The sequence below is a fragment of the Manis pentadactyla genome, chromosome 4 (assembly GCF_030020395.1).
Source record: "Manis pentadactyla isolate mManPen7 chromosome 4, mManPen7.hap1, whole genome shotgun sequence".
NCBI lineage: Eukaryota > Metazoa > Chordata > Mammalia > Pholidota > Manidae > Manis > Manis pentadactyla.
The window spans coordinates 44319968-44347752 of NC_080022.1; the positions used below are offsets into that span (position 1 = coordinate 44319968).

General features: G+C 41.5%; 1 protein-coding gene across 2 annotated transcripts; it reads left to right on the plus strand.

The window, feature by feature from the left end:
- The first annotated feature begins 4290 nt into the window (after positions 1–4290).
- Positions 4291–27485, plus strand: TTC4 (tetratricopeptide repeat domain 4). Of its 2 annotated transcripts, XM_036911199.2 has the most exons (10): positions 4291–4478; positions 5097–5214; positions 5930–6091; positions 9257–9334; positions 10804–10928; positions 19366–19452; positions 21457–21674; positions 22270–22351; positions 24811–24893; positions 26906–27485. In XM_036911199.2, the coding sequence occupies exons 1-10, from the start codon at positions 4368–4370 to the stop codon at positions 27006–27008; spliced, it is 1167 nt and encodes a 388-aa protein (XP_036767094.1). In that variant the 5' UTR covers positions 4291–4367; the 3' UTR covers positions 27009–27485. The 2 variants fall into 2 exon arrangements, with proteins under 2 accessions (XP_036767094.1, XP_057356218.1); XM_057500235.1 differs by lacking the exon at positions 9257–9334.
- The last annotated feature ends 300 nt before the right edge of the window (positions 27486–27785 follow it).

Here is a 27785-nt window from a genome sequence, read left to right on the forward strand (position 1 = left end):
AGAGCGTCGCTTTCCTCACTGGCTTAGTCAACATTTATAGATTTGCACAGGCTGTTTTGCCCACAGTTTATAAGTGGGGAAGATGAGGCTCAGAGAGGTGAAGGCTCAAGGCCACATAGTAAGTCTGCTGGATGTCCCTTCCCCACAGGGTGGGTATAAGAACAAAAGGAGATGACAACTTGGGTGGCCTTTAGGGAGGAAAAGAAACTCCCCCAACCCCATGACATCATGCATATCCCAGAACCCTGACCTCTGAGCACCACCCTCAGGTCTTTGCTCAAGGCAGAGACTGGTTACCACTCATTCAGGCAACACTGAACACCCAACCTGGACCGGGTCTGCCCTGGGTGTCGGAGATACAGACATGAACAAGACCCAGCCCCAGGCCATGAGAAAGTCATAGTCTGATGCAATGGTTTTCAACCAAGGATGAATTTGGGCCCCCGGGAGTATTTTCCAATGTCTAGAAACATTTTTGGTTGTTACAACTTGGGGAAGGGAATGCTGTTGTCATCTAGCACATAGAGACCAAAGAGTCAGATGAACATCCTACAATGCATAGGACAGCACCCACAATGAAGAATTAACCATCCCAAGTTGTCAAAAGTGCTAAGGTTGAGAAATGTCAGTCTAATGGAAGTATCAAAGACATATAAAGACACAGCAGCCCAGCAGGTCAATTCTGTGACAAAGAGAAGTGTGGGGGCTGTGAAGTCTAGAGGAGGAACATAGGCCAGCTGGGAGTTGGGGTTCAGAGAAGGCTTCCCAGAGATGAGATTCCCCCACTCCAGGAGTTTGGAAATATGACCACATGGTGCACATGTATAGAGGAGAGCAGGGCATATGGGACCAAGGACCAACCACAGATGTATGGGTGTAATGGACCCTAGAGGGAGAGGAGAGGAGGGCAAAGGCCAGATCACTATGGCCTTGGGCATATGGACAGGGGAGACTTCAGAGAGCATTGGGAAGGCATGTAGAGTGTTAAGCAGGGGAGAGATTTAAGCAAATGTCTTTCTTCTCATTGAAGATGCACAACCCCCCAGCACTGTTGGTGGGAGGGTGATGGGTACAGTCATTCTGGACAGGAATCTGTCATTATTCAGTTGTATGAAGTTTATGTATACTCATGACCCAGCATTCCCACTGATGGGTCCACAGCTGGGGAATTCTTCCCACAGATCCATAGAGAAGGGTGTATGAGGAAGTCTATGGCAGTCATTTGTGGTGTCTAGGGATCCATCCTCAGTGAGTGCATGGACACCCTGGAGTCCCATGCAGCACTTAGAGGCAGTGGGGGTATACGTAGCTCCATGGATGGGACCTAGCACCTAGTGCTGAGGGAAAAAGTATATTCAAAATGCATGCATGTGTCTTACTACACTGACGGACAGTGACCGCAATGGGGTATGGGGGGTCTCAATAATAAGGGTGAATGTAATAACCACATTGTTTTTCTTGTGAAACCTTCATAAGAGTGTATATCAATGATACCTTAATAAAAAAAATTTTTTAATGCATGCATGTGTAGTCTCATTTTGCAAGAATATTTACAAACTGAAGATAATACATTAAAACACAGAGTAATGGGTAGGGGTATGGAGACATAATAGGGAAAAAATGCACTGGGACATAATAGGGAAGAAATGTAAAAGGGAGTAAAAGAAAAGCTTACTCTGTAATGGAACAGAAGGGCTGGAGTTGGGGGGGTTGGCTAGAGGCTTTGGTAAGGAATGGGCGTGGGTGGCAGCGTGGAATGGGGAGGGCAGCTGATTTGCGGGAGAATGGAGGAGGAGAATTTTCTGAATCTGGTGGGACAGGATGGAGGAAGGGAAGGGAGACTGAGGTGCTGAGGATGGTGCCTGGGTTTCTGGGTGTATGACTGGGTCAACAGTGCGCCCCTACTGAGTGGCCCCTCAGGGCCAGGAGCCGGTTGGGGGAGAGATGATTTCAATCTGGATGTGGTGAGCTTTGGGAGCTTGTGCACCTTTGTGCCTTGCTAGTGCGATATCCACCCTGTGGCTGGCTGCACAGGGGTGGAGCTCAGCAAAGGGATCTGAGGTGGAAACAGATTTGGGATTCATCTGTGTACAGGGGTGAGGGGAGAGTCCTTGGGTAAGTGTGCAGAGTGGGAAGAGGAGACACCAGCCTGAGGAATATCTACATGTAAGCTCCTGCTGAAGATGAGGGACCCATGAAGCTGACCAGACAATCCTCCTCCAATAAATGGTAGGCCAAGGCCATCAGGATTCTGGGCCTCAAATAGAGTAGGAAATGGGGGTGGTCCTTTTGCATAACCTTTTCCATTGCCAAGAATGTTCATAAGCATTGTCTCTTTGGAGTCTCACAATATATATGGAGTTACAGGGAAGACAGGCTGGCTTCATTGCCACGTTCTACAGATGAAGAGAAGGCTCAAAGATGGGTGGGCATTGACCAAGGTCACACAAGGGATTCAGTAGAAGTATGGGTCTCAAAGCTCTCCTAGCTCCCATGTTCAGGCCTTTCCCATCCAGAGACACTGATGTATTCACTGGCCAGAACCCAGGTCTGGGATGAGCTTGACAAGTGACAGCTATCATATTCTGTGTCTGGGTGGCCTCAAAGCACAGCAGAGGCTGATAGGCTCAGTTATTGGCCAAGGCCCCAAGTAGTCTCACGTTGGAATGCCCAAAGAGCGCTGGGCAAGGCACTTCCCTTCCCTGAGGCTTCCCTATGGGAACTACAGATGGGTTCTGACCTCACAGCGCTTTGTAGGAATCAGATTTTAAAAATGGAAGCTCTGAATGCTCTGTACTAAGAAGGGAAAAGATAATGAAGAGGAGAGTAAGAACAGGAACCACTAGGGAGCAGGCTGGAGGAGGAAGTGTGGAAAAGGAGATTTGGAGTTGGAGGAAAGGCAGCAGTTGGACCAGGTGCCTGCTGGCTGTGGGAGAAGACACAGCCTGGCCCTGGAATGCTCACGGCCCTCCTGGTGTCATCCTTAGCCCTGCTCTCTCTCTCACCCTCATATCAAGTAATGACCAAGACTGTCTGCACCACTGCTGGACTTCAGAGCTCTTCTCTCCTCTGGCCTCTCACCAGCAGCCTCCTCCCATCCATCCTTTACCTAGCAGCCCAGGTCTTCCTAAGGCAAATTGCCCTTAGGTCTATCAGTGGCTCACTATCCTCTGCAGGATAAAGAGCTAAAGGGCAGTCAGGCCCCTGACTCCCACCCATCTTGCTGGCCTTCCCTCTAAACTCTTGCAGTACCCAGCATGTGGGTTGTTGCACACCTCCACATCTCTCTGCCCATGGGCTCCCATGGCCTTAAATACCCACCTTCCCTCCAGTCCCATCCATCAGCTTTCTTTCCTTATCTCTGCTCTGCATCACCTCCCGGAATCCTCCAGGTGATGTCCCCTCCTCTGGGCCTCCATTGTGCAGACATGTGACCAGCCCCAGTTTAGACTGTCTGCTGCCTGTGGCCCTTTCCTTCTAGATCAGGCTGTGGGCTCCCTGATGCTACGGCACCCAGTGCAGGGCCCCAAGAGCCATTTGTGGGTAACCCAGTGGCTGCAGAAAGGTACACTGGGCCTGGAAACCTGTTTCCATCTCAGCTCTACAGGGGGTGCTTAACCTCAGAAATAACGAGTCTGATCACCTCACTCTATTCCTCAAAACTCTCCAAAAGGTCCCATTGCACTCTGAGGAAAAGTGAAGTCTTCAGAATTACTGGCCATTACCTCTCCCACCTATCCTATTCACCCCCTTTCTCATTCTGCCCCACCCGGCCCCCACCCCGCAGCTTCCTCACTGGGGCTGGGCCCTGCCTGTTCCCTCCAGGGGCTGTGCTCTTCCCCAGACAGCCCCTGGCCACCCCAGACCTCCTCCTCTGCTTGAATGCCTGTCTACCCAGTTTAAATTTCTCTCCGATGGCTCTTGCTGCCACCTGACATTCTTACATCTTATTTGTTTATTGTCTGTCTTTCCCCACTGCCTTATCAACTCCTACAGTGCAGGGATTTTATCTGCTCTGCTCACCACTGCATAACCAGCGATAACGACAGACCTGAAACACAGGAGCTTAGGAAATGCATGTTAACTGGCTGAACAAATGAGTGAATGAAGTGACAGTGGGGAATCGTGGGGCGCTAGGTTAATCCACTACCCCAAAAGCATTCGGTGTGGCGGGGCTGCGGCCCCGCTGAGGGGAGGGGCTTGTGAGGGGAGGGGTGGAGTCTGGCCGGCCAAGCGCCCAGAACCGCGGAACCCGAGGCGCGTGGGCAGGCGCAGCCCGGAGAACTGAGAGAAGCGTCCCCGCGCTGCCGGAAGTTGCCGCACGGTTCCCGGTGCTCGCACGGTGGCCGGAGATTTTAAAAGCTGCCATGCAGCGGCCCGAGCCGGACGCTACCGCAGATGATGCCATGGACTCGTTTCTGGAGAAGTTCCAGAGTCAGCCTTACCGTGCCGGCTTCCACGAAGACCAGTGGGAGGAGGTGGGCGGACCCCGCCCCGGGGGCTCCGCACGTGTGTGGGGACGTCTTCCGGACACTTGGGGCTTCCTGGCGCGGAGGCGCCTCTCAGCGACCCCGACCCCTGGCACTGCTGGCTGGCGAATACGGGGATTCTACATGAGGGCTAAAAATCGGCCTCGAGGTTTTGAGGGTCCTCTTAAAACTGCCAGCACATGTAGGAGTCCAGGTTTCGGAGGCAGACCTGGGACTTGACCACTTACTGGCCCTTGTTCCTGGGTCCCTTAACTTAGCGAAGCCCATCCCTTTAGTAAAATTGCCCTAGCTATATAGCACCAGTCTCGTACGATTGTGGCAAAGATGAAGTGAGGTGGTGGGTCCAGTGTCAGGAACACAAGATCGCTCAATTAATGGTAATTACTACAGTTCTTGTAATAATGTGAGAGCTGAAAGAATCTTTAGAGTTTAACCTACACTCTCATTTTAGAGTTGGGAAAACAGGCCTGGATAGGGAGAGAGCTAATTATGATTTGCAAATCATAATGAGTAAGAAAGCTTTAATAGAGAGCTTTCAAAATTTGATAGACATGCAATATGTACCCTGTTCATATAGTTCATTTTTTTTCTCTTAACACTCTCCAGGAATTTGAAAAGATACCCCTATTTATGAAGAAAGCACCCTCAGAAATTGATCCCAAGGAGAATCCTGACTTGGCTTGCCTCCAGTCAATTATTTTTGATGAAGATCGATCTCCAGAAGGTATCTTCTATAACTTAATGTTTTTTTTTGTGCCAACATTGAATTGAAGAGTCAGAAAGACTAATTGATAACAAGAAGTAGTTAGCCTGAACTAACTTGTCACTGTTCTTTTTGCATACCTACTAAATGCTAGGCATTGAGGATACAGGGATGAATAAAACTACCCTCAAAGGTCATGCTCCAATGGGCAGTGAAATCCTCCTGAAGAATCCTAGGTGTGTGATAAATGCCAACATGTAGCTATATAGTAGGTGCTGCTGGAACACTGAAAGTAGGGAGGTAGGAATGGCTCAGAATGGATTGGAAATTTGAACTGAATCTTAACAATTTTGTAGGCTCTAGGGTGAGGAAGAGAACTACATTCCAGGGACTAAAACAACATAAGCAAACGCAGAAGTATAATTTCCCCCCATTTCTTCAGTAATTAAAAAAAATCCTTTCTTCAGGAGCTAGGCTAGGTATGTTTTTTTTCTTTGGTAAGCATTTAATAATCTACCTTGTAAGAAATTTGGAATTGACTATAGCCTTAAATATGCATGACTTTGTTTCTCCATATTCATATCCAGCTTTAGAGCATTAATTTTTGAATTTTCTTAACCTATTGGTTTCTTCTCTTTGGTTTATTATAACATTACATCATTGCATGATTTAGAATCAATTTTTAATGAACCTTTAAAAAATAGGAAATAGTGATTATTTATTCTCTTCTTTACAGAACAGGCCAAGACCTATAAAGATGAGGGCAATGATTACTTTAAAGAAAAAGACTATAAAAAAGCTGTAATCTCATACACTGAAGGCTTAAAGAAGAAATGTGCAGATCCTGGTTTGAATGCTGTCCTTTATACCAACCGGGCAGCAGCGCAGTACTATCTGGGTAAGTCATTCCATTAATTTAGTGCTTTCTGAAGAACTAACTTCTGGTTAAAGCCTTTATGATGGCTTTTGGAGAGTTTGTCAGAGGAGGATGAGCTGCTTATCCCAGAAACCTGGTTTACCCTAATTGAACTCATCTTCCAGGTAGACTTGGTGAGAGGGAAATCATGTGTATTGTATAATTCTTACTGTTAGAGCCAAATGAGTGATATCAAATACTTTAATACATGAGTTGGTATGACCTAGGGTTTTTGAGCCCAAATGCTTCTATTCTCTCAAAAAAAAAAGTTTTTCTGGCCTTTTATCCTCTTCCCAAGGATGCTAGAAGGATTAAGGCAATAAAGATCTTTGTGTGAGAGAAACTGTATTAATCTTGGAGAATTTCTCAAAGTATTCTGTGGGACCTTTGAAGTAAAAAATATTCTTTGGACAATTAAGTTTGGAAAGTGCTGCTGCTTTGTTGGATATTTACAGTGTCCATTACATGTTAAGGATGCTGAGATAACCTACAGCAGAGAACCTTACCCTGTGATTCTCAAGTTTTGTAAGCCCCCTTTCAAATAATGCTAACATGCAGGACCATTCCACAGATGTGTCTTTGGGAAGCACTGTTTATTTGGGTGCCATTATTGTTGGTGACTTGTCTTGGTCATGTAAGACCAGTGTTTCTTATCACACAGTTTAGGGGAGGACCTGAGAATGACCTCAGGCTTTTCTGAGGGGCTGGTAGAGAATAAATCTTAGTCCAGTCAAGGTAAGTCATCATCATTTTTGAACAGAGTTTCTCCCCAGCCATAATATGCTTCAACTGCTTTCTCCTTTAGACTGTTTCATTATAAAATTCTAAAATGTAAGAGTCTTACAGAACTTTAGAGATTATTTGGGCCAGCCAACCCCTTCATTTTACACAGGACCAGAGAGGGACCCTTTAGTTAGTGTCAAAACCTGAACTAGAAACTAGTCTGTTGGGGGATGGAAATATACTCTGCACAGCCCCATCATTAACATTTCCATCTCCCACACCAGTCTTCTAACTTCTGGAGAAATATTTTTTCTTCATTCAGCAAACTGAGTTCTTGTTCTGTGCTAGGCACTGGCATCCTAGAGATGAGCAAGACCTGACTTTTCCCATAAGGCATTTCATTCATTTACTTATTCCATCAGTAAACATATATAAAGCATTTGCTATGTGCTAGGCACTGGACTATAAAAGAGCTACAGAGTTCCTTTCCTTGGGGAACTTAAAGCATGTCATGTACAGGGCTAATAAGATCAGAAACACCTTGCAAGAATGAACTATGTGTGCAATACCAGAGGAACAGATGCATAATCAAGCCATTCCATAAATGATCTTTCAGTAGTGCAGCTTACAAAGCACTTTCACACTTGTTATCCCTCGACCTCATAGCAACTGTGTAAGATAGGTGAGGTTAACAGCTTTATCCATGCCAGCAGAGTAAGAAGCTATAATAAATGTAATAAGCATAGTAAAATGAATTGTCTGAGGGTACACAGTGCTAGCATTAGGATGCAGAATCGGCTTTGGCTCAAAGTGCCCTAAACAGAAGACACCTTTAGCCACACTTCCAGCCATACCTGGTGCTATCAGGTCCTTCGGCCCAAGTGCTTTGTTGGTTCCGCACTATGGCTCATTTGTTTTGGGGCTTTCCCCTCAGGGCATAGAATTTAGTTTTCTCAAGCCTGATTAGTCACTTGGACCCTTTCCCTTTGTTTTCCAGCTTTAAAATGTGTTATTCCTTTGGTCTCTGTGGGTTATGGCTTTTTTTGGGAGGAAAGTGGAGAATGGTGGGCGCTGAGTTAAATGCACAGGTTAAGTCCATCACCCTTAACCATAAGTCTTGGGTTCTCTTACATGCATTTTTTCCCATAGTTAAGGTAGTGCTGTTCTTCCAATTTTGCATTCAGTTATTCTCACTTACTTTTATAACATAAACACTTTTACCTGTCATTGAAATGATTTGTGAATACTATTTTAATAGCTGCATAAAGTTGGATCACATGGACATAACAGTGTTTGTGCTGTTTGTTTTAATGTTCTGCTGTTGAGTATATAGGTGCTTTTCGGTTTTTGAAAGTAATGCAAAAGTGAACAAAGTGATTAAGTTTTTCCAATACTTTTGATTATTGTTTTGACTAAAGTATGATTTGGCGAACTGTGGCTCCCAGGCCATGTCTGGATTCCTGGCCTCCTGTAAGTTAATAATGTCTTTAATATGTTTTAAAGGATTATAAAACAATGTCTAGTGGTCTGTAAAGCCTTAAATATTTACTTTACAGAACAGTTTTGCTGACCCATGGGCTAGAGTCTTAGAAGTGAAATTAATAGGTAAATAGCAAATGTTAAGTAAAATACTTACAATATAAACTAGAAAGTGAAAACCTTCCTCATGCCCTAGCCTAGTTTGAATAACCAGTATGTATGATTGCACACCTTTTTAAAATGCACTTACAAATATTCATGTGTGTGTACATGTGTCTATATATTTAGATTGGTTTGTTTTACAGATACAGGCTTCTATACACATTGGACCATCAGTTAAAACAATATAACACAGATGTCCTATGATGCCTTTCACATGCAGGTCTTATGTTTTTTAATGGCTGCATAGTATTCAATAGTATGGATTTCCCATCATTTATTTAATCATTACGAAGTTGAGGATATTTTGGTTATGCCAGCTTTCAATTTAACATACTTTTATATTTATCCTTGCACATTTATGCAAGTATTTTAAAGGGTAAATTCTTAGAATATTGCTGGGTCAAAGTTTATATACAAAGTACATGTTAAGTTGCTCCTTAATTTATCCTTAGAGTGCCCTTTTTCCATATATTCACCAAAATGGGATATTATATATCTTTACATTTTTGCCAATTTCATGTTAATTTAAATTTCCCTCGTCATTAGTGATGTTGAGCACCTCTTCATGTGTGTACTAGTCATTATGGTTATTCTGTCGATTGCCTGATATAAACATTTCTAAGGCTCTTGATGAACATAACTCTGGTTTTTTTTTGCCTAAAAACAGTTGTTCTAATTTATATTTCTTCAGGATTGTATAATAGTGTTTTTGCCTCTACAGACTAAATTTTGGAAATACTCTGATCTCAAAATGTGTTCTTTTACTAAATGGTGTTTCGTTAGGCAATTTTCGTTCTGCTCTCAATGATGTGATGGCTGCGAGAAAGCTAAAACCTTGCCACCTCAAAGCAATAGTAAGAGGTAAGTCTTGTAGAACTGCAATATGATTGACTGTCATGATGGAAAAGTTAGCACTCAGTGCACTGAAAACCAAAAGTTGAGACATTTTAAGCTTTAATATTAAGGTGGTAAGCTACTAATGAAATCACCTTATTTTTGCAATCTTGATATTAAGTTCCTGGTCCTAATCAACAGCAAAATGACATTTTTAAAAGAATTCCCCATAGAATAATCTAGCCCTTTGTGTTTTAAGAATTTGTAGAGAAATTGAAACTCCTCATTTTAAATTAATAAAGAATAAAGTTAATTAAAATAAAGCAATTCCAAAGCCTCATTCTAATTTTTTTCCAGATTAACTGATTGAAAAGTGAGATCTTCAAATGCTATATTAATGTTAATTAAAAGATAAGTTATGGGACCTTTACTGATAACTGATGCTGAGATGTTCACAGATTATTTTTTCTCTTGTAGTCTGACCTTTCTATGTAATACGAGTGCTTTCATTACTTTTATACTTTACCTTTTCTTTGAGAAGCTCAAAGGTGCTTTGGAAACATTAATTCATTCATCACATATTAATCTCCCCTATATCTCCATGGACCAACTTAAATGCTTTATCAAAACTGTGCTTCTTTAGTTATTCATGGTTGGGGGTAGTCAGTAGATCCATTTCCTTCAGCTGTAGGGAAAGCTGGTACTAAACAAAGATTGGCAAGTAAATTGAATTGAGGCCTTAGAATAGGCCACAGGCTGGAAGTCTATAATCCTCAATTGAATTGGTAATTTTACTTTACCATGTGACCTTGGCAAGACACCCACTCTTACTATCAGTTTGCTTGCTCATCTCTGGAAGATGAGGTTGAATTCTGTTGACATCTAAGCCTATATGGTTCTGATACTTTGAAATTCTATGAAGCCTAAAGAGGCTAACTGCAGGAAAATGAACATGCTTAAAGGAGAAGCAGCTTAAACTGGTGGCCATCAAGAGCAATTTTAGGAGAGACTTAATGTCTGTTCTTGTCGTTGCTTTGATGAATGGCTAAGGCAAATTTTGCTTTCTGTCTCCATTAAAAAAAAATCATCTGAGATGGGCTTCTCATTTGCAGGTGAGGAACCTGAAACTCAGAGATACTCAGTACTTTGTCTAAGGTCTTGTTGGTAAATGACAGAGCCAGATTTCCAGCCCATATCTGTCTGATTCCAAAGCCTATGCTCTTTGCCACTAGGCTGTAGCCTTCCCTGCTTTTAAGAGTCCTTAATATACCAGGGAGGCTTACAGGAGTTTGGAGCTGAATCGGCCCTAGAGATATTTCCAAGATTCAAAAAATAACCTTCCTTGTCTGGGGATTATAGTAAAGTACAAGGGGCTTCGTCATCCATTTTCCCTTCAGGGTACTTGGCTGGTAGCTGGTAGATGTGGGGGATTCTGCTCAAGGAGGGGTCTTTATATGCATGTTGTCCATGGATCCTGAGGGTTCTGGGTTCTGCAGGTGCCTTATGCCATCTGGAATTGAAAAACTTTGCTGAGGCTGTGAAGTGGTGTGATGAGGGGCTGCAGATAGATGCCAAAGAGAAGAAGCTTCTGGAAATGAGGTCTAAAGCAGACAAACTAAAGGTTCGTGGCAGAATTAGTAGTTGGTTGGCATTTGTTAATTAGCATTCTCCAGATTGTGGTTTTTTTGTCATTGTAAATGTTTTCTTCTTTAAAAACAAAATACCAAATTAGTTTCTACCCTTGGAGCTCCAGGATACAGACTAGTAAATAAACTAGTAAATAGTTATAACATGATAGAGGAAAGCAAAAATATATAGTACGTATAGTAGTGGTATCTTTGCTTGGGCAAGACCAGCACAGAGCTTGGGGTAGCAGAGGTTTGCTGAAAGAGGTGATGCCTAAGTCTAAGCTCTTGAAGACTGAGCAAGAGTTTACTTGCCTACCATGTTCAGGTGGGGGTGGGTGGGGAACATTTCAGACAGGAAAAAGCAGAATATATTTCTGAAACTCAGTCCCCTCTTTGAAAATAGTGAACATAATATGTGCTTCAAAGTTTTAATGAGGATTAAATGAGAATGTGTCTGTATATGCATGTGTATTAGCCCGTTTCTTGACATACAGTAAGGACTGGTTAATTTAAGCTGTTATTTGAATAAATAAGAAATAGCTTAAGATTGGCTTAGTCTAGTCTGCACATTGTGTAAAATTCTTGAAAAAGAGGAAGGGAAAGGACAGTTAAACATTTAAACAAAACCTTAAGCTTCTACAATACTGTGTAACTCCCAGCACTAAGACACGTATAACTTGCTGATGAAATGCTACATTTCTGGCACGTAACAGCAATAGTGATGATAAAACATTAATAGTAATAGAATACCATCCCTACCAAAAATAATATCCAACATTAAGCTTGCACTTACCGTGTGTATGTTCCAGGTGCTGTTTAATTTTTTTTACTTACATGGTTCTATCTAGACCACACAGTAGTACGGTAAGGTAGAAGCTATCCTAATTCACTAGTGAGGTAGCTGAAGCACAGAGCGATCGGGAAGTTGCCTAAGTCACACGGCTGTGGTGAAGCTGGGCTTCACAATCAGGCAGTCTGGCCCCAGAGTCTAGGCTCTTAGTCTCTGTAATACTGCTTCTCATGTCTATTTAATACAAAGCTAAAACTCTGCTTCAGGCCTCCCAGTTCCTGATCTAGATGTCTCTTCACTGCTTATCCTGTGGAGTGGGGATTTTCAGTGCATGGGAACCTTTAGCTGTTCTTGAACAGGGATAGGTTTTAGTCAGAGGTCATTCTGGTTATATGAAGTATCTCTGGACTTACATGACTCAACAACAGTTACTGAGCCTAGGTAACTGGATGTGGGCCAGGATTTCTACAGGTAGTTGATGTAGGAGAGAATGTCTAGAGGACTTCTGTAGAAGACCAAAGCCAAGCTTATCCACAGAAAAATCCTTAGTAGACCTATATGAAAGCCTCTGTGTCCAGCACAGGCACAATTAAAGGGAGTTTTCAGGGCCCAAAAGCCTAACATTAGGTGTAGGTGTCCCTGCTGAGTATCAGGATTATCCCCCTGTATCTGAATGTAAATTGATTCTAGATTCCTATGTGCTTGGGATGTGTAAGCAACAGACCTCATAGGACTATATGAATATCAGACATAATAGATTTCAAGGCAATGAGTATTATCAGAGATTAAGCAAGCATTTTTTAAAGAATTAAAGGGTCATCTTATCAAGAAGATTTAACAATTCTAAGTGTGAATGTACCTAATAACACTTAAAAGTGCATAAGCAAAAAATTGACAATTCAAAGAAGAGACAAATCTACAAATAGGTGGAGATGTCAACATTCCTGTCACATAGTAATTGATAAAACAAGTAGATAAAAACAATTAGTAAGGAGAGGTGATGTCAGCAAAAATGGCTAAAGACCTAAAAAATTCTCTCCTTCATAAAGTCAGTGGAAAACTAGCAAAAATGGTTAGAATCAGAATACATTTCAGAACTCTGAAATGAACTAAAGGCTTGCAGCAGTTATTTCTTAAATAAATACAAAAAAATGGCTGAACCTCCATAAGAACAGTAAGCTTTGTACATAGCATTTTAACTTGCCCTATTCCCACCTCCCTTCTTCCTACCTCTACAGTATCCTTGAAAGCCTACAGCCCACAGTCATGGTGAAAATGAGCAGCCTGGCAGCCCCCAGAGGAGGCAGAATGGATTAGAGCTCCTTCAAAGTCCCATTCTCAGAGAACTGTCATTATTTTACCACTTGGTAGTATCCTAGAAGAGTCTAGTCATAAGGCTGTTTTTATTTGACCAGTCTTGGAGCTATCCCAGGATGAAAAACTTTTTCAGGTGGGTGGTGGTTATGTTTCAAAAACAATTAGAGGCAAATATTTAAGATTGCAACTGCCTGAGGCAGTGGATAACACTTGGGGCAAACAATAGCCTTACCAGCAAACTTAAAGGGAAAAGCTTGGGAATGAGATTCTATAGGGACTTTGAAAATCTCTAACACATTCCTGGGATCTAGAAGGTTACATGTGTGCCTAGGGCTACGCAGGTGCACAAGAAAGACCTGTGATGGCTCTAAGCTCTCCCCTGTAGCTGAATGGGAGGCTTTGTGCGAGCAGGAAGGAAAGGCTAAGGCTGCACTGTAAACTGGGTGAGTAGTGAAGGCATGCCCAACACACACAGCCCCTTGGCAAAGACTAGGAGACTTCTTGGTCTTAGGCATTTAGGGGTTTCTGTTCAGTCATTAGCTGATCACTGAGCTAACTGATTGGAGACTTTAGTAATCACATAAAAACCCAACTTCACAGAATTAGTCCAGAAAAGTCAGTAAACAATCACAGTGGTGACAACAAGCACTGGTGTGGGGGGAAGAAGAGACCCTTCCAGACCAGAGTTGTCACATTATGTTATTTAAAATGTCCAGTTTTAAATTAAAAAAACTACAAGACATGCATAGAAGAAACTATGGCCCACACCAAGGAAAAGAAAATCAATAGAAACTGTCCCTGAGGGAGCCCAGACATGGGACCTTTATAAGACAAAGACTTTAAACCAGTTATTTTAAATGTGTTCTAAGAACAAAAAGAAACAATGTCTAAAGAATTAAAAAAAAAAAAGACAATGATATCTCACCAAGTAGAGAATATCAATAAAGAAAAGTTATTAAAAAAGAGCCAAATAGTAATTCTGAAGTTGAAAAGCACAACAACTGAAATGAAAAATTTACTAGGGGCTCAACAGCAGAACTTCAAGGATAGGTCAATCATGTTACCCAGTATGAGAGACAGAAAGAATAAAGAAAGATGAAGAGAGACTGAGAGCCCTGATATACTTGATGGCATATCACTATAGGCATAATGGGAACCCCAAGAGAAGAGAGAAAGGGGCAAAAGAATATTGGAAGAAATAACAGCTGAAAACAAAAGACCAGATTTTATGAAAAACAGTAACTACCCTTCTAAGAAGCTTAACTAATTCCAAGTGGGATATACTTTAAAAAGCCTATACCCAGACATCATAATCAAACTGTTAAAAGAAGACAAAGAAGAAAATCTTAAAAGAATCTTCAAAGATTCCTAAGATTTGGGAATCTTAAAATAAAAAGAGAATCTTAAAATCAAGAGAGAAGTGATTCTTCACATGAGGCATACTTAGTAATAGGAACAGCTGATGTCTCATCAGAAACCGTGGAAGTCAGAAAGCAGTGGAATAACATTCAAAGTTCTGAAAGCAAAAGACTGTAAACCAAGAATTATGTATCCAGCAAACCTTTCCTTCAAAAGTGGAGAGGAAGAAATAACACTCTGCAAATGATAGGATCATGTATATAGAAAATCCCCAGGAATCCACTAAAATAAACATTAGAAACAATAAATAGGTTCAGCAAGTTGGTAGGATACATTGATATACAAAAATCAATTATCTATAGACTTTTAATAAACATTCCATATATGAAATTAAGAAAATTCCATTTTACAGTAGCATCAAAAGTAATAAAATCCTTAGGATTAAATTTAACAAAAGTAATAGAAAACTTGTACTCTGAAAATATAAAAAAATTGTTGAAAGAAATTTAACCTAAAAAAATTGACAAGAGATACCTCATGTTCATGGATTAGATCTTAACACTGTTAAGATGACAGTACTTCTCAATTTGGTATACACATTCAGTTCAGTCTGCATCAAAATTCTAACAGGCTTCTTTGCAGAATATTGACAAGTTGATTCTAATATTCATATGGACATTCAAGGGACCCAGAGTAGTCAAAACAATCCTAAAAAAGAAACATAAAGGACTCACTTTCCAATTTCAAATCTTACTACAAAGCTATAGTAATGAAAACATTGTGGTACTGGCATAAGGATAGACATAGATCAATATAATTGAGAGCTCAGAAATAAACCCTCATGTTTATTGACAGTTGATTTTCACTAAGGGTACCTAGACCATTCAGTGGGAAAGGAATAAGGAATAGTCTTCAACAAATGATGCTGGGACAACTGGATATCCACATAAAAAGAATGAACTTATAGCCAGAGACGGGTAAGATTCCTCAAGGGAGGAATAACCTAAGACAGGCACAGTTGCTGGGGGGCCATCAGGTGAGAAATTGGGGATCAACAGAGGTGAGGCTTATAACCTCACCCCCCGCTGTTTTGAGAGAAATCTTCTGCATCCGTGGATGTTTTGTTGCCCTTGTCTAGCTTGGATTAATACTTAGTCTATAGGCACACACCTGATCATCTACATTTGCCCTCTTACAGCACTAAATTATGTTTTCTACCTTTATCTTGCATCTACCTACCACTTCAGCATTTTATTAATAATAATAATAATAATAATAAGGGAGAAATGTGTGATTCACATTTAAATCAAGTATAAAAATCAAATGAATAATCATATTTGACCTGATTGTTTATAGTTCATGATGCGTGATCAAAACCGAAAGTTTCTGTGATATGACTGCCCTTGCACTGTTCACCATGTAAGAACTTATTCACTATGTAAGAACTTGTTCACCATGTAAGAACTTGTTCATTATGCTTCAGAAGATTGGAGACTGTTGAGATTAGGCTTGGGGTTGATTAAAGATTGTGCATTGAGTCCCCTATACAGAATTTTATTGTTGTCAACAACCATTTGCTCAATAAATATGAGAGATGTCCTCTCAAAAAAAAAAGAATGAACTTAGACCCCCTTCCTCCATACTATATACAAAAATTATCTCCAAATGGCAAAGACCTAAATGTAATAGCACTGTAACTATAAAACTCTTAGGAAAAAGTATTAGCATAAATTGTCATGCCCTTGAATTAGGCAGTGGTTTCTTAGAAATGACATAAAAAGCACAAGCAACAAAAGAAAAAATAGATAAACAACATCAAAAGTAAAAACTTTCATTCTTCTATGAACACCATTGAGAAAGTGAAAAGACAACCCACAGAATGGGAGAAAATATTTGTAAATCACATCTGTTAATGGACTTCCAGCTGGAATATATAAAGCACTCTTAGGTTCTCAGTAATTAAGAGACTACCCATTTAAAAAAATGGACAAAGGATCTGAATAGATATTTCTTCAAAGATGACACACAAATGGCCAACAAGCATATGAAAGATACTCAATGTCACTGGTTATTAGGAAAATGTAAATCAAAACCACAATGAAATACTATTTCACACCTACTGGGATGGCTATAATTTTTTTTTAAAGGAAAATACTGTTAAGGACAAGGACAAATTGAACCCCTCTTATGTTGCTGATGGGAATTAAAATGGTACAGCCACTATGGAAAACAGTTTGACAGTTCCTTAAAAAGTTAACTGTAGAATTACAATATGACCTAACATTTCCACTCCTAGATGTATACCCAAAAGAATTGAAAACAAATATTCAATTACTTGTACATAAATGTTCATAGTAACACTGTTCATAATGGCTGAAAAGGGGAAACAATCTAAATGTCCACCAACAGATGGTAATGAAATGTGGTATGTCCATACAATCGAATATTATTCAGCCATAAAAAGGAATTAAGTACTAATATATGCTATAATGTAGATGTGCAAAGTGAAAGAAGCCAAATACAAAGGATTATATTGTGTGATTCCTTAGAAATGACACAAAATATCCAAACATCCAAAATAGGTAAATCTGTAGAGACAGAAAGCAGATTAGTAGTTGCTAGCGGTTTGGGGAGGGTAAAATGGTGACTGCTTAATGGTCTTGGTATTTCCTTTTAGAGTATTCAAAAGTCTGGGAACTGGATAGGGATGATGGTTGTACAATATAGTAAATGGACTAGATGCCACTGAATTATGCTTTAAAATGGTTAGTGATTGATTCTATGTCATTAATTTCACCTCAATATAAAAAAATTTAAATGTATATATACTAACCATAAAAGACAAAATTATGAATACATAGGACATAGTCAAAACTAAAAAAATTCTATAAAAGACATTCCAGGGTTAATGTATGTAAATGTCAAATCACTGTTGTACACCTGAAATTAATACATTGTATGTCAATTATACTTCAATAAATAAATAAATAGCAAAGGAAGATTAAAAGTCAAGCCACGGAATGGGAGAAAACATTTGTAATATATATATCTAACAGAATTTGTACCCAGAATATATAAGGAAATTAGTCAATATGAAAAATCTTTTAATGAGTCAAAAGAAACAGATACTTCTCAAAAAAAAGATTTACAATGAGCACATGAAAATATGCACAGTATTGTTAGTTATCAGGGGAATGCAAATTAAACCTTGGTGGGATCCCAATTCACAAGACTGACAGTACCAAATACTAAGTTGTGGAGTATCGGGAACTCTTCATGCATTACCAGTGGGATATAAAATGGTACGGCCACTTTGGAAATCAGTTTGGTAGTGTCATATACCTATTCTATGACCCGGCAATTTCACTTCTAGGTATTTACCTAAGAGAAATGAAAACATGTTCATAAAGAAGACTTGCATAAGAATGTTTATAGTCTGTTTTATTCATAATAACCCAGAAACAGCTCAAAAACAGAAGAAATAAGCAGAGTGTGTATTTTCATACAATGGAATGTTACTTGACAATAAAGAGAAACCCATCAGTGATGGGATAGGAGGGGGATTGACTGCAAAGGAGGGAACTACGGGGATAGAAATGTTCCCTATCTTGATTGGAGTGTTGGGTACTTAGGGTATACATTTGTCAAAACTCATGGAACTATACACTTAAAATCTGTAAATTATGCCTCAACAAAGTTGATTAAAAAAAAAAGGCAGCAAGCTCCATAGTTCAGGGCTCCTCAGACATAGTGGTTATTCCACTTTATTTGGGCTGCCAAGACCTCAAACTTTAAGTGAGACTGTAGGAGGCCACATCCACCCCCTTGCATCCTATTCATGTAAAAACAGCATGGGACAGAGTTCAAGTTACCCTTTTAATCATCCATCTTAATCATTTTCTAATGTGGACCAGACACTGTGATTGGGCTTAGCTCAACTGTGAAGGCAGAATTGGACATAGTTCTAGTGGTATCCCAGGGTGGGACATTCCTGATAATGTAATCAAACTTCCTAACAGCAGAAAGGATTTTTGCAGCTCTCTTGGCAGACTGGATTGGAGGAGGAATGGCCAAGAATTAGCAGCCATTGTCTCCCTGAAAGGGTAGACGACTTTGTTTACAAGAACAAAAAAGATCTGTGTTAGTCTTTGTGAGGCATTTGTGTGGAGGATGATAGATGGTTGGTGCTGTTAGAGAAGGGGTCATGGTCAACTAAGGGTGTTTTTCACTTTTTTAAAGGATTGTAAACAAACAAAATCAGGTAATAATCAACAAAGACCATATATGGTCTGTAATGCCTAGAAATAACATCTGGCTCTTTATAGGGAAAGTTTCCTGACCCCTCTTAATCCACAATCCTGAGCTTAAGAGCAGGAGCAACTGGTTTTGGGTAGATTGGCAAGGAAAGGAAATTTTATTTCTGCCACATTAAGTGGATAGATGGAACTTTTCTCTCATGGATTATAATTGTGCAAAAGGCAGAACCTTTGGTAAATTCTTGCCCTGGGTTTTTCCAATGTGTTTTCTTATACTCCAGCCATACTGGAGAAATTGAAATGCCCCATGTCTGTTCCTCTTCCGAGAATGCCCTTTCTCCTTCATCTGGTAGAATCTTCTTGTCTAACTAAATCTACCTCCTCAATGGGGCGGAAGCAGTCACTCCCTCCTGTGTGTTTCACACCACCAGAGTAGCACCTAACAGACACTTGACTTGTCTGTTCCCCTCAGTAGATAGACTCTGAGCTCCTTGGGTACTGGAACTGTAGCTTTTAAAGTTTTTTTTGCTGCAAAGAGTTCTGGCCCCAGACATGTGTTTTTTAAACATTTATTAAACTGAATCCAGCTACTGGTTATCCCTTGACATAGAAGCCTAGGTTGCCTAGAGATCAGAGATAGTAATTTAGGAGCAGGCTGGGGTAACAAATAAGTTTCCTAGAGCTGATGCATCTGGATTTCATTTTCAGCGTACTGAACAGAGGGACATAAGGAAAGCAAAATTGAAAGAAAAGAAGGAGCAGAATCAGAATGAGGCTTTACTCCAGGCCATCAAGGTGAGTTCTTAAACCTTAAGCCCTTATGGTTTTGCTAAATCCACTAATACTGAAGCTTGTTGGGAACCTTTTCTTGCAATGCCTTATCTGAATGAATGAATTTGTTCATTTTCTCTCCACTTTGATGAAGTAGTGTGACCCCCTCTACAGTGAGACCCCCATGAGTTTGGGCAGCTATCTTGCTTGTTTACATGTGTTAGTCTCAAGTAACTCTTACTGAAGAGTTGGTATGGGTTAAGCATTATTTAATTTTCACAGTGACCTTCTGAAGTAGGTCATGTTCCTGTTTTGCTTGATGACAACATAGCTCAGAGATGTAATGATACCTCACACATCTCGTGTGTGTTAGAGCCAAGTCCTTGCTCATAGACACTATGAAACTGCATCCTGAGAAGTCTGAATTTTTAGGATGTTGCTCCACTAACAATAACAACAAAGAAGTCTACCTCCTTTGCTCTCTCCTCCCTGCATTTTAAATGAATGTAGTCTGATCCAAATCTTGCTTTTACCCAGATACCCAGCAAATCACCTCTTGAGCCATGACTTGCTTGGTCTTCACAAGAGAGAGAACACCTGCCATGAGACTGTGGGATAGGTTCTGGTTTCATTCTTTGCTGAGTTAAATTATGTACCCATTTAAGTTACGGGTTGACTTTGAGAACTTCACATTACTAAGATGCACTCCACTAGTCCATCCCCATAAGAAGCAATCTGTTAGCCCATGTTAACAGATGAAACAGAATGGAACACTCCAGATTCTCCATCTAATCCTCATTCACGGTGAGGGATTTGGTCATTTTCTAAAATGTAGGATATTGAAATGACCAGATATTTGCATACAGACCTTATTTTGGTTCTTTCCTTTAGTCTAACTCTGTGTCTCAAACTTCAGTGTATGCAAGAATTAATCCTAACAGTAGTATACACAAAGCCATGTATACTATATTTTAGGATCAGGCTGGGGTAACAGAATTGAGTTTCCTAGAGCTGACACATCTGGATTTCATTTCCAGTGAACTGAACAGAAGGACATAAGGAAAACAAAGTTGAAGAAAAGCAGCAGAATCACTGACTCATAGCCCTACCTTATGGTATTACCTATAGCTGTTTTCACACTGCAAAGGCAGAGTTTAGTAGTTAATTTCAACAAAGACAACAGAGCCTAAAATATTTCCTACCTGACCCTTCAAGGAAAAGGTTGCCAACCCCTTATTTAGGAGCTATCGTCAAAGGTAATTTTGGGCTGTTTGCCTCTAGAGCACACCCACACTTCCTCCTTGAGTGTGTACTTTGCTTTATTAAACTACTCTTTGCTTGTTTAAAAAAAAAAGGTAATTTTAATTGCACACAGTTTTCTCATGTGCTGGCCTTAACCTCTACACACATATATAAGATGTGACTACTCTTCAGACCTTTGATTATCCTTATTTCCATTTGACAGATCATCTGCATTATTTTTAGTATTCTACATCCTAACTAAACTGAAACTTTTGCCATTTTTATACATGCTACATTCTTGATCTTTTCTGTGCCTTTGCACATGTTGTTCCTTGGGGTGAATTGCCTTTGCATCCCTTTCTCCCAGCTTCTCAGCCTTTCAAAGTCATTGTTCAGGGCCTAGTATCTTCCAGTGACCTCCAGCCCCTAGACTGAATTGATTTTTCATAGTCTACAGTTCCACAGCTCCATTTCTGACCTTGTATTGTACTGATTTCCATAGTTATCTCCTCACTAGACCATGAACAGGGTCTTGAGGCAGGAACCATATCTAGCTCATATCTGTGACACAGAGTCCAGCATGGCGGATGCCTGGTAAAGGTGAGTTAAACAAGTGGTGCCTATTATGTGCCAGGCCTCAGAGGTAGTGAAGCTGAATCACACATACAGCTGGCCCTCAGGGAGCTTGCGGTGTTATGGTTGCCTTATTTTAGTGAGATGGGATTGCATCCTTCCGCACAATAAGGTGTGTGTGTGTGTCTGTGTATGATTCTGTCTTTCACCCAGGCTAGGAACATCAGGCTAGCCTCTGAAGCTGCGGGTAAGGATGAAGATTCAGCCTCAGAAGGTCTGGGTGAGCTATTCCTGGATGGGCTCAGCTCTGAGAACCCCTATGGAGCCAGGCTGAGTGTCGATGACCAGGGCAGACTGAGCTGGCCTGTGCTCCTTCTATACCCAGAGTATGCCCAGTCGGACTTCATCTCTGCTTTCCATGAGGACTCCAGGTATTTGCGTGCTCTTTCCCTGCTGTCTCAGCAGGAGGGACAGGTAGATTTTTGGTTGAGGAGGGAAGGGAATAGTTTAGAGGGTTTCACACAGTCTGGTTTGGCATAATCTCTATCCTGTACCTGATTTCTCCCTTTACTAATTAGCTTTGCAGGGACAGACACAAGTCTCACCACCATACTGACTGGGCTCAGAAGGGTAATACCACAATACAGTGTCCATCCAGCACTGGTGCATATCTCTGGTGAGATATGAAAGCATTGTAGGCAGTACATGCATGGTAATGAAAGTTTATATTTATTAGGAAAAATATAACTAGCAGTTTTTAACATGTGATTTTTTAGGATTAATGCTTAGAATGTGGCTAAATGTAAGGAATGTTGTTAAGCCTGAGTTAGTTTAAAGAAAATGACTGTCATAATAAGACAAGTGAAACACACACACATTTTGGGCACTGCTCTCAAAATGGCATAAACCTGCATATCATGTGTTACACATTTTTTATTATCTCTGTGAATTGGTGTCCAGGGACTGTGATGTAGGAAAACAGATCATGAGTTTTTGGCACCCAAAAAGTACACGTTATATCCTTAGGTTTATTGATCATCTGATGGTGATGTTTGCTGAAATGCCCTCTTGGGACTTAGAGCAAAAATACTGCCCTGATAATTTAGAGGTAAGAGAAGTTTTAATTTTGCTCCTCTATGGGATTGGGGGAGGAAGGCAGAGTTTCACTGCCTTTTTAAAAAATATTATAAAATGTGCCATTTTAACCATTTTTCAGTGCATACTTCAGTAGTATTGTTACACAGTCATCACCACCATCCATCTCCATTTTCATCTTTCCAGACTAAAATTCTGTACCATTAAACACTAACTCCCCATTACCCACTCCCCAGCAGTCCTTGGCAACCACCATTCTACTTGGTTTTTTAATTTACTTCCCCAAGTACCTCATAACTGGAATAATACAATATTTGTTCTTTTATATCTGGCTTATTTCACTTAACATAACATCTTGCAGGTTCATGTTATAGCATGTATCTGGCTTATTTCACTTAACATAACATCTTGCAGGTTCATGTTATAGCATGTGTCAGAATTTCCTTCCTTTTTAAGGCTGACTAATACTCCACTGATCTTTTAAACGAATAATCACAACTTACACTACAAAGAAGTTGTCTTCTAAGCATCTGAGAGTAAAATGCCAACATATGCTCCACCACCCCTGAATATCTTAGTGTCTGTTTCCTACAGACAAGAATATTTTCCTTCATAATCCCAGTTAGCCATCAAAATTAGGAAACTAACTTTGATACACTAGTACCATCTAATCCTCAGACTCCATTCAGTTTTTAAAAATTGTCCCAGTCATGTCCTTCATAGCAAAAAGACCCTTCAGAATCCCACAGTGCATTGTATTTAGTGGTCATGTCCCTTTCGTCTCCTTCAGACAGTGGAAGAGTTTCTCAGTCTTTCTTCAACTTTCTTACTCTTAATACTTTTGAAGATTAAAGACCAGTTGTTTTGTGGCACATCCATCAATGTGGGTTTGTCTTGTGTTTCTCCATGACTAGGTCTGTATTTTGCATATTTGGCTGAAATATCAGGAAGTGATGCTGTGTTCTCATTGCATCTATCAAATGCACATGATTTCCATTTGTCACATTACTGATGATGTTCCTTTTGATCACCTGATTGGAGTGGGGGTCTGCCAGGCTTCTCTACTGTAAGGTTACTCTTTTCCCCTGTGTGATTAGTATTTTATAGAGAGGATACTTTGAAGTGATTTAATTAGCCCGTGGTTCATCAAACAGGATTTATGGCTTCTGATTTTATTCATTGACTTATAATCTATTACTATGATTATGTTATGTTTAAATTGTCCCAGATTTGGCCAGTGGGAATGCCCTCACATTTTTTTCTGTGTCCTTTTGACTTGTCTCTTATTTTTTATTACTTCCTTGCATTTTGGCACAAGATGTTCCAGATTCAAATCATGCTTTCCTTGCCCCAGCTTTGGAATCTGTCAGACATTTTTCCAAGGAGCCTTGGTTCTTTTTAGTGGAAAATGGTAGTTGGAAGTCAAAATCTGTGTGACAGCTATTTTCATAAGTACAGGGCTGCAGGGAGGGATGCTCACTGCTCTAGTGTGGTATGTGTGTGTGTATGAGAACTGCGGTCTCACTGGTATCTCCAGTTCCAATCCAACACCACAAGACCTGTCTCCTCCCTTTCTATAATTGTAACAGTGGCTTCTATTATTCTTAATATATTTGTGTTTGATCAAGTTCCCTGTACTTAATCCTCCTCCTGTCACCACCGCTGTCCGCTCTCCCTCATCCCGTGCACATTCCTGACACCCGACGCTGTCCCAGCACCTGGCAACCTCCTTGTCCTGCTTGGGCTCTCACTCTCTGTAGCAGGCTACCCTTGCCATAAGTGGTTACCTTCCATACCCTGGTTGGGTCCTGACACCCCGTATTTTATTTGCCGTCCCTATACATGGACACCCTTCTCACCTGCCAGGGCTCTGACAGACCACCCCGGACAGCCATCTTCTTATAAGGGAGCCCTTTTCATCCTGGCTAGTCAGGCTGGCTCCCACCAAGGATGCCCTCCTCCTCTGATTGGACTCTGACACCCCTTACCCGTGGCAGTCCTCCTGGGGAGACAGCTTCCTCTCCGTGCTTGGGCTTTGACACCTGCACAAGGCCATCCCCAGTGTGGGTATCCTTCTCACCCTGTGCAGGCTCATCCCTGACCCTGGGTCACCACGGTTTTTCTGTTTTTCTTCCTCTGTACCTAAGGGTCTAGGACTGAATTATGAGGGCCGGGAAAGCTCAGGAACCTGAGCTTGAGTCTTGGCTGCAAATATTTCTTAGCTGGGTTTCATTGGTGAGTTATTTCCCTTCCCTGAGCTTTGGTTTCATCTTTTGGCAAATGGAGCTGATCATACCTTTCTGAGTGTCATGGGGGCAGACTGAGTGCCTGATATCTACAACTCTAAAAGGGAGGCACTCAATTAATAACATTTTCTGTCTCTAACGTGTCCCTAGACTTCACCTCAGTATGCCTAGTGCTATTAAAGCCCTTTATTTGTGTCTGACTCCTGCTCCTCTATTACCCTTGCAGGTCTACTTTGAAGATGAGGATAAGGCAGAACTATACCAGGTGCCTCCCAGAAGCACCCTGCTACAGGTGCTACAGCACCCCAGGTGAGTCACCTTCTTGGAGCTGAATAGAACAGAGGAGATGCTCAGGCACCATCCCAGGGACACAGCCAGGTTCTCATTCCTCCACAGATGGACACAGAGGGGTGTGAGACAGTAGCCATGGAGACTGGCCTAGGCCACTGGCCAGACAGGTTGCAGTGTGGTGACTTGGCTCATGGCACTGCACTGTGGCACCGAGACTGGAAGTGAATGGGGTTGCTCTGAGGAGGGAAAAGCTGCCTGGCTTTTGTATCTGAGGACAGCTGGGATGGCCCTCCTTGTTCCAATTGTACCTGTGCCCCTGATAGTGCTCTATGGCAAGCACATTGGCCCTTGACATTAGACCCCTTCATTTACTGACTGGGACTCTAAACACATATGGCCTCTCTGGGGAGGTTTCCTCATTTTTAGAATGGGAATAACTCTTGCCTACATATTTCTCACATATTTGGGAGCCAGTGACTGAGTAGGAGTCAAAGTGCTTTTGTGAACTGAAAAGGGCAGTCTTGCTGTAAGAGGACATTTTTGTACAGACATAAGATGAGGCAGCCAGTTGGATTTGGCAGTTGTCTCTTCCACTTTGAGGTGTTCCTGAACTATAAGGGAATGCCCTCAGTGGATTTATAAGTGACTCTTGGACTACTTTTCCCTAAGCTTTGAGCAAAGCAAACGCTCTTGCATTTAGGCTGAAAGAGCCCGAAGGGGGAATGAGGGCGGGTGAGTATGGTGGGAAATGGTCTGGAGAGCTGGGTTAGGGCCATCCATGCAGGCCCTGAATGTCTTGCTGAGGAGCAGAAACTTTATCCTGATGGTGGTATATGGAGCCATACAATGTGTTTAGGTAATATTTACAGAGTAATGTCCAGATTTTAATGGTGAGATGATGTGAAGTAAGGAGCGAATTGGAGAGATGAGAGGGCAGATTGGATGGGAACTGGTGATGTGGTTACTGACTTGGTAGAGGTGTCCAGCTGGTTTTGGTGCTTCTACTTCTGTTCGGCAGGCAGCAGGTGAAGGTTGCTTTGGATATGACCAAAGACTTCTCTTGGCGGTTTTTTTTTTCTGGCCCCAAATCTCCTTTATAGTTTATAGACAGATTTTTGGCTGTTCATTTTCTCAGTTGTTAACAAGTTACTCAGAGTTCTTGGAAGGCTTGAGATCCATTCTGCCCCATCTCCAAAATATGGGGGAGAAATCTAAATGGAAAGCAGACTGATCTGTGGAGGAACACCAGTTTCATGCTTCTCAGAAAGTATAAATGCTGTTGGAAGTATTTGCTTTTTAAATGACTAGCATAGGCAAAGTACCCAGGACAGGTTTCCAGCAACTTCAGACCGTGAATTGGGTGGGCCCAAGATACAGGCTTTTCTGTCCAGATCAAGGAACACTGGGTAATGCTAACACCCCTTGACCTGGGAGCCCAAGGCCTCACCTGCCTCTCCAGCCTACCCCACTCCATGTACCCTAGGCCCCAACAACAGCAAATATTCTGGTGACTTGGACCTCCTGGCTTTTGCTCCCCCGTGCCTTTTTCATACTGAAGTCAAGCTCAGATACAGCATCTTCCAGGAAGCTTTTCTTGATTCCCCTTCCCTATAGAGGAATCACACCCTTTGGGCTAATGCTGTAACTCACAAATGCTTCTACAGTTGTGCCCTGCTGTCATTAATTGATTATTTCTGTTCCCCTAGGACTTGAGAACAGGGATGATGGTTTTGCTTGTTTTTAATCTTTCTGTTTCCAGCACATGTCACTGCTGAGTGAATGAGTGAAAGCATAGTTCCTGGAGTTTTATTTCATGTTTAGCCACAGACATACATGGTGCCAGAGAACTGGTTCAAAGGTCCGGCTAGGTTGTAAATGGGAGGTCATGCTAATTTGCCAGATTTATCAACAACTAAACAAATAAAGGCACTAAACTTGCATTTTAATAGTGACTCACCTTGAATGTTGTTGGGAAGGTCCATGAATGATTAAGATTGTAATTCAATTAACCCTTCTCATGTTCCTTGCAGGTACTGTGTAAAAGCCTTGACACCAGCCTTTTTGGTCTGTGTGGGATCCTCTCCCTTTTGTAGGAGTTATCTCCAGGGGAGAAAGGTGTCCCAGGTAAAGTGACTGTGCCGGGCTGTGGGAGCTAGGTCCCCTGGATCTCCTCACTCACCCTCTTTTGCGTGGAGCCTGGCATCCTTCAATCAGATGGACATACTGCTAGAATCTAGCACATTTTTCTCACCCTGGGGACCGTGGTGGGGGAGGAGCTGCTGACTTCCCTGAACTGTAGCCTCTCTGGTCAATGCACTGAGCTACAGCTGGTTTTCACTCTCTTCTTTTGGTACAAAACTCTGTGCCTTGGTCGTGATACCTCAGACTCACTGTGAGCTGTGTTAATCACCAGCCGCCATCTCTGAAGGGACCATCTGTTGCAGACCCAACTGACCCAAAGAACTCTGGCCTGTGGCCACTGACTCAGGATCCAGTGGCATAGTTCTGAACCTTTGTGGAGTTAGAGGCCTCAGAAAAGCTGCCCCTCAAACAGCACATATACACAACCCACACGTGTAATTTTAAGGCATTCAAGGTGAGAGACACTGACTTCCGGTTATTTCATGAGCAACAGAGGGTTGCTCTAGCAAGGGGTGCTGTAGATGTGTTGGGGTGAGATGGAGCCAAGAAAGCTGGGTCCTATTTCTACATCTATAAAGACTACAAACTGGGGTCCTTCAGAACCTGTAAAAAGTTTGCCACTTTTCCTCATCTTGCAGTATGGAGAACTGTGACAGACTTGGAGTGAACTCTGATTCCTCTCCTGTTCTCACATTTTAGGATTTTGTGCCTTTTAAGCTGGAAAACCTTTTTGCCCATGTGAAGTCATTGTCATAGGTTGTATTTTTG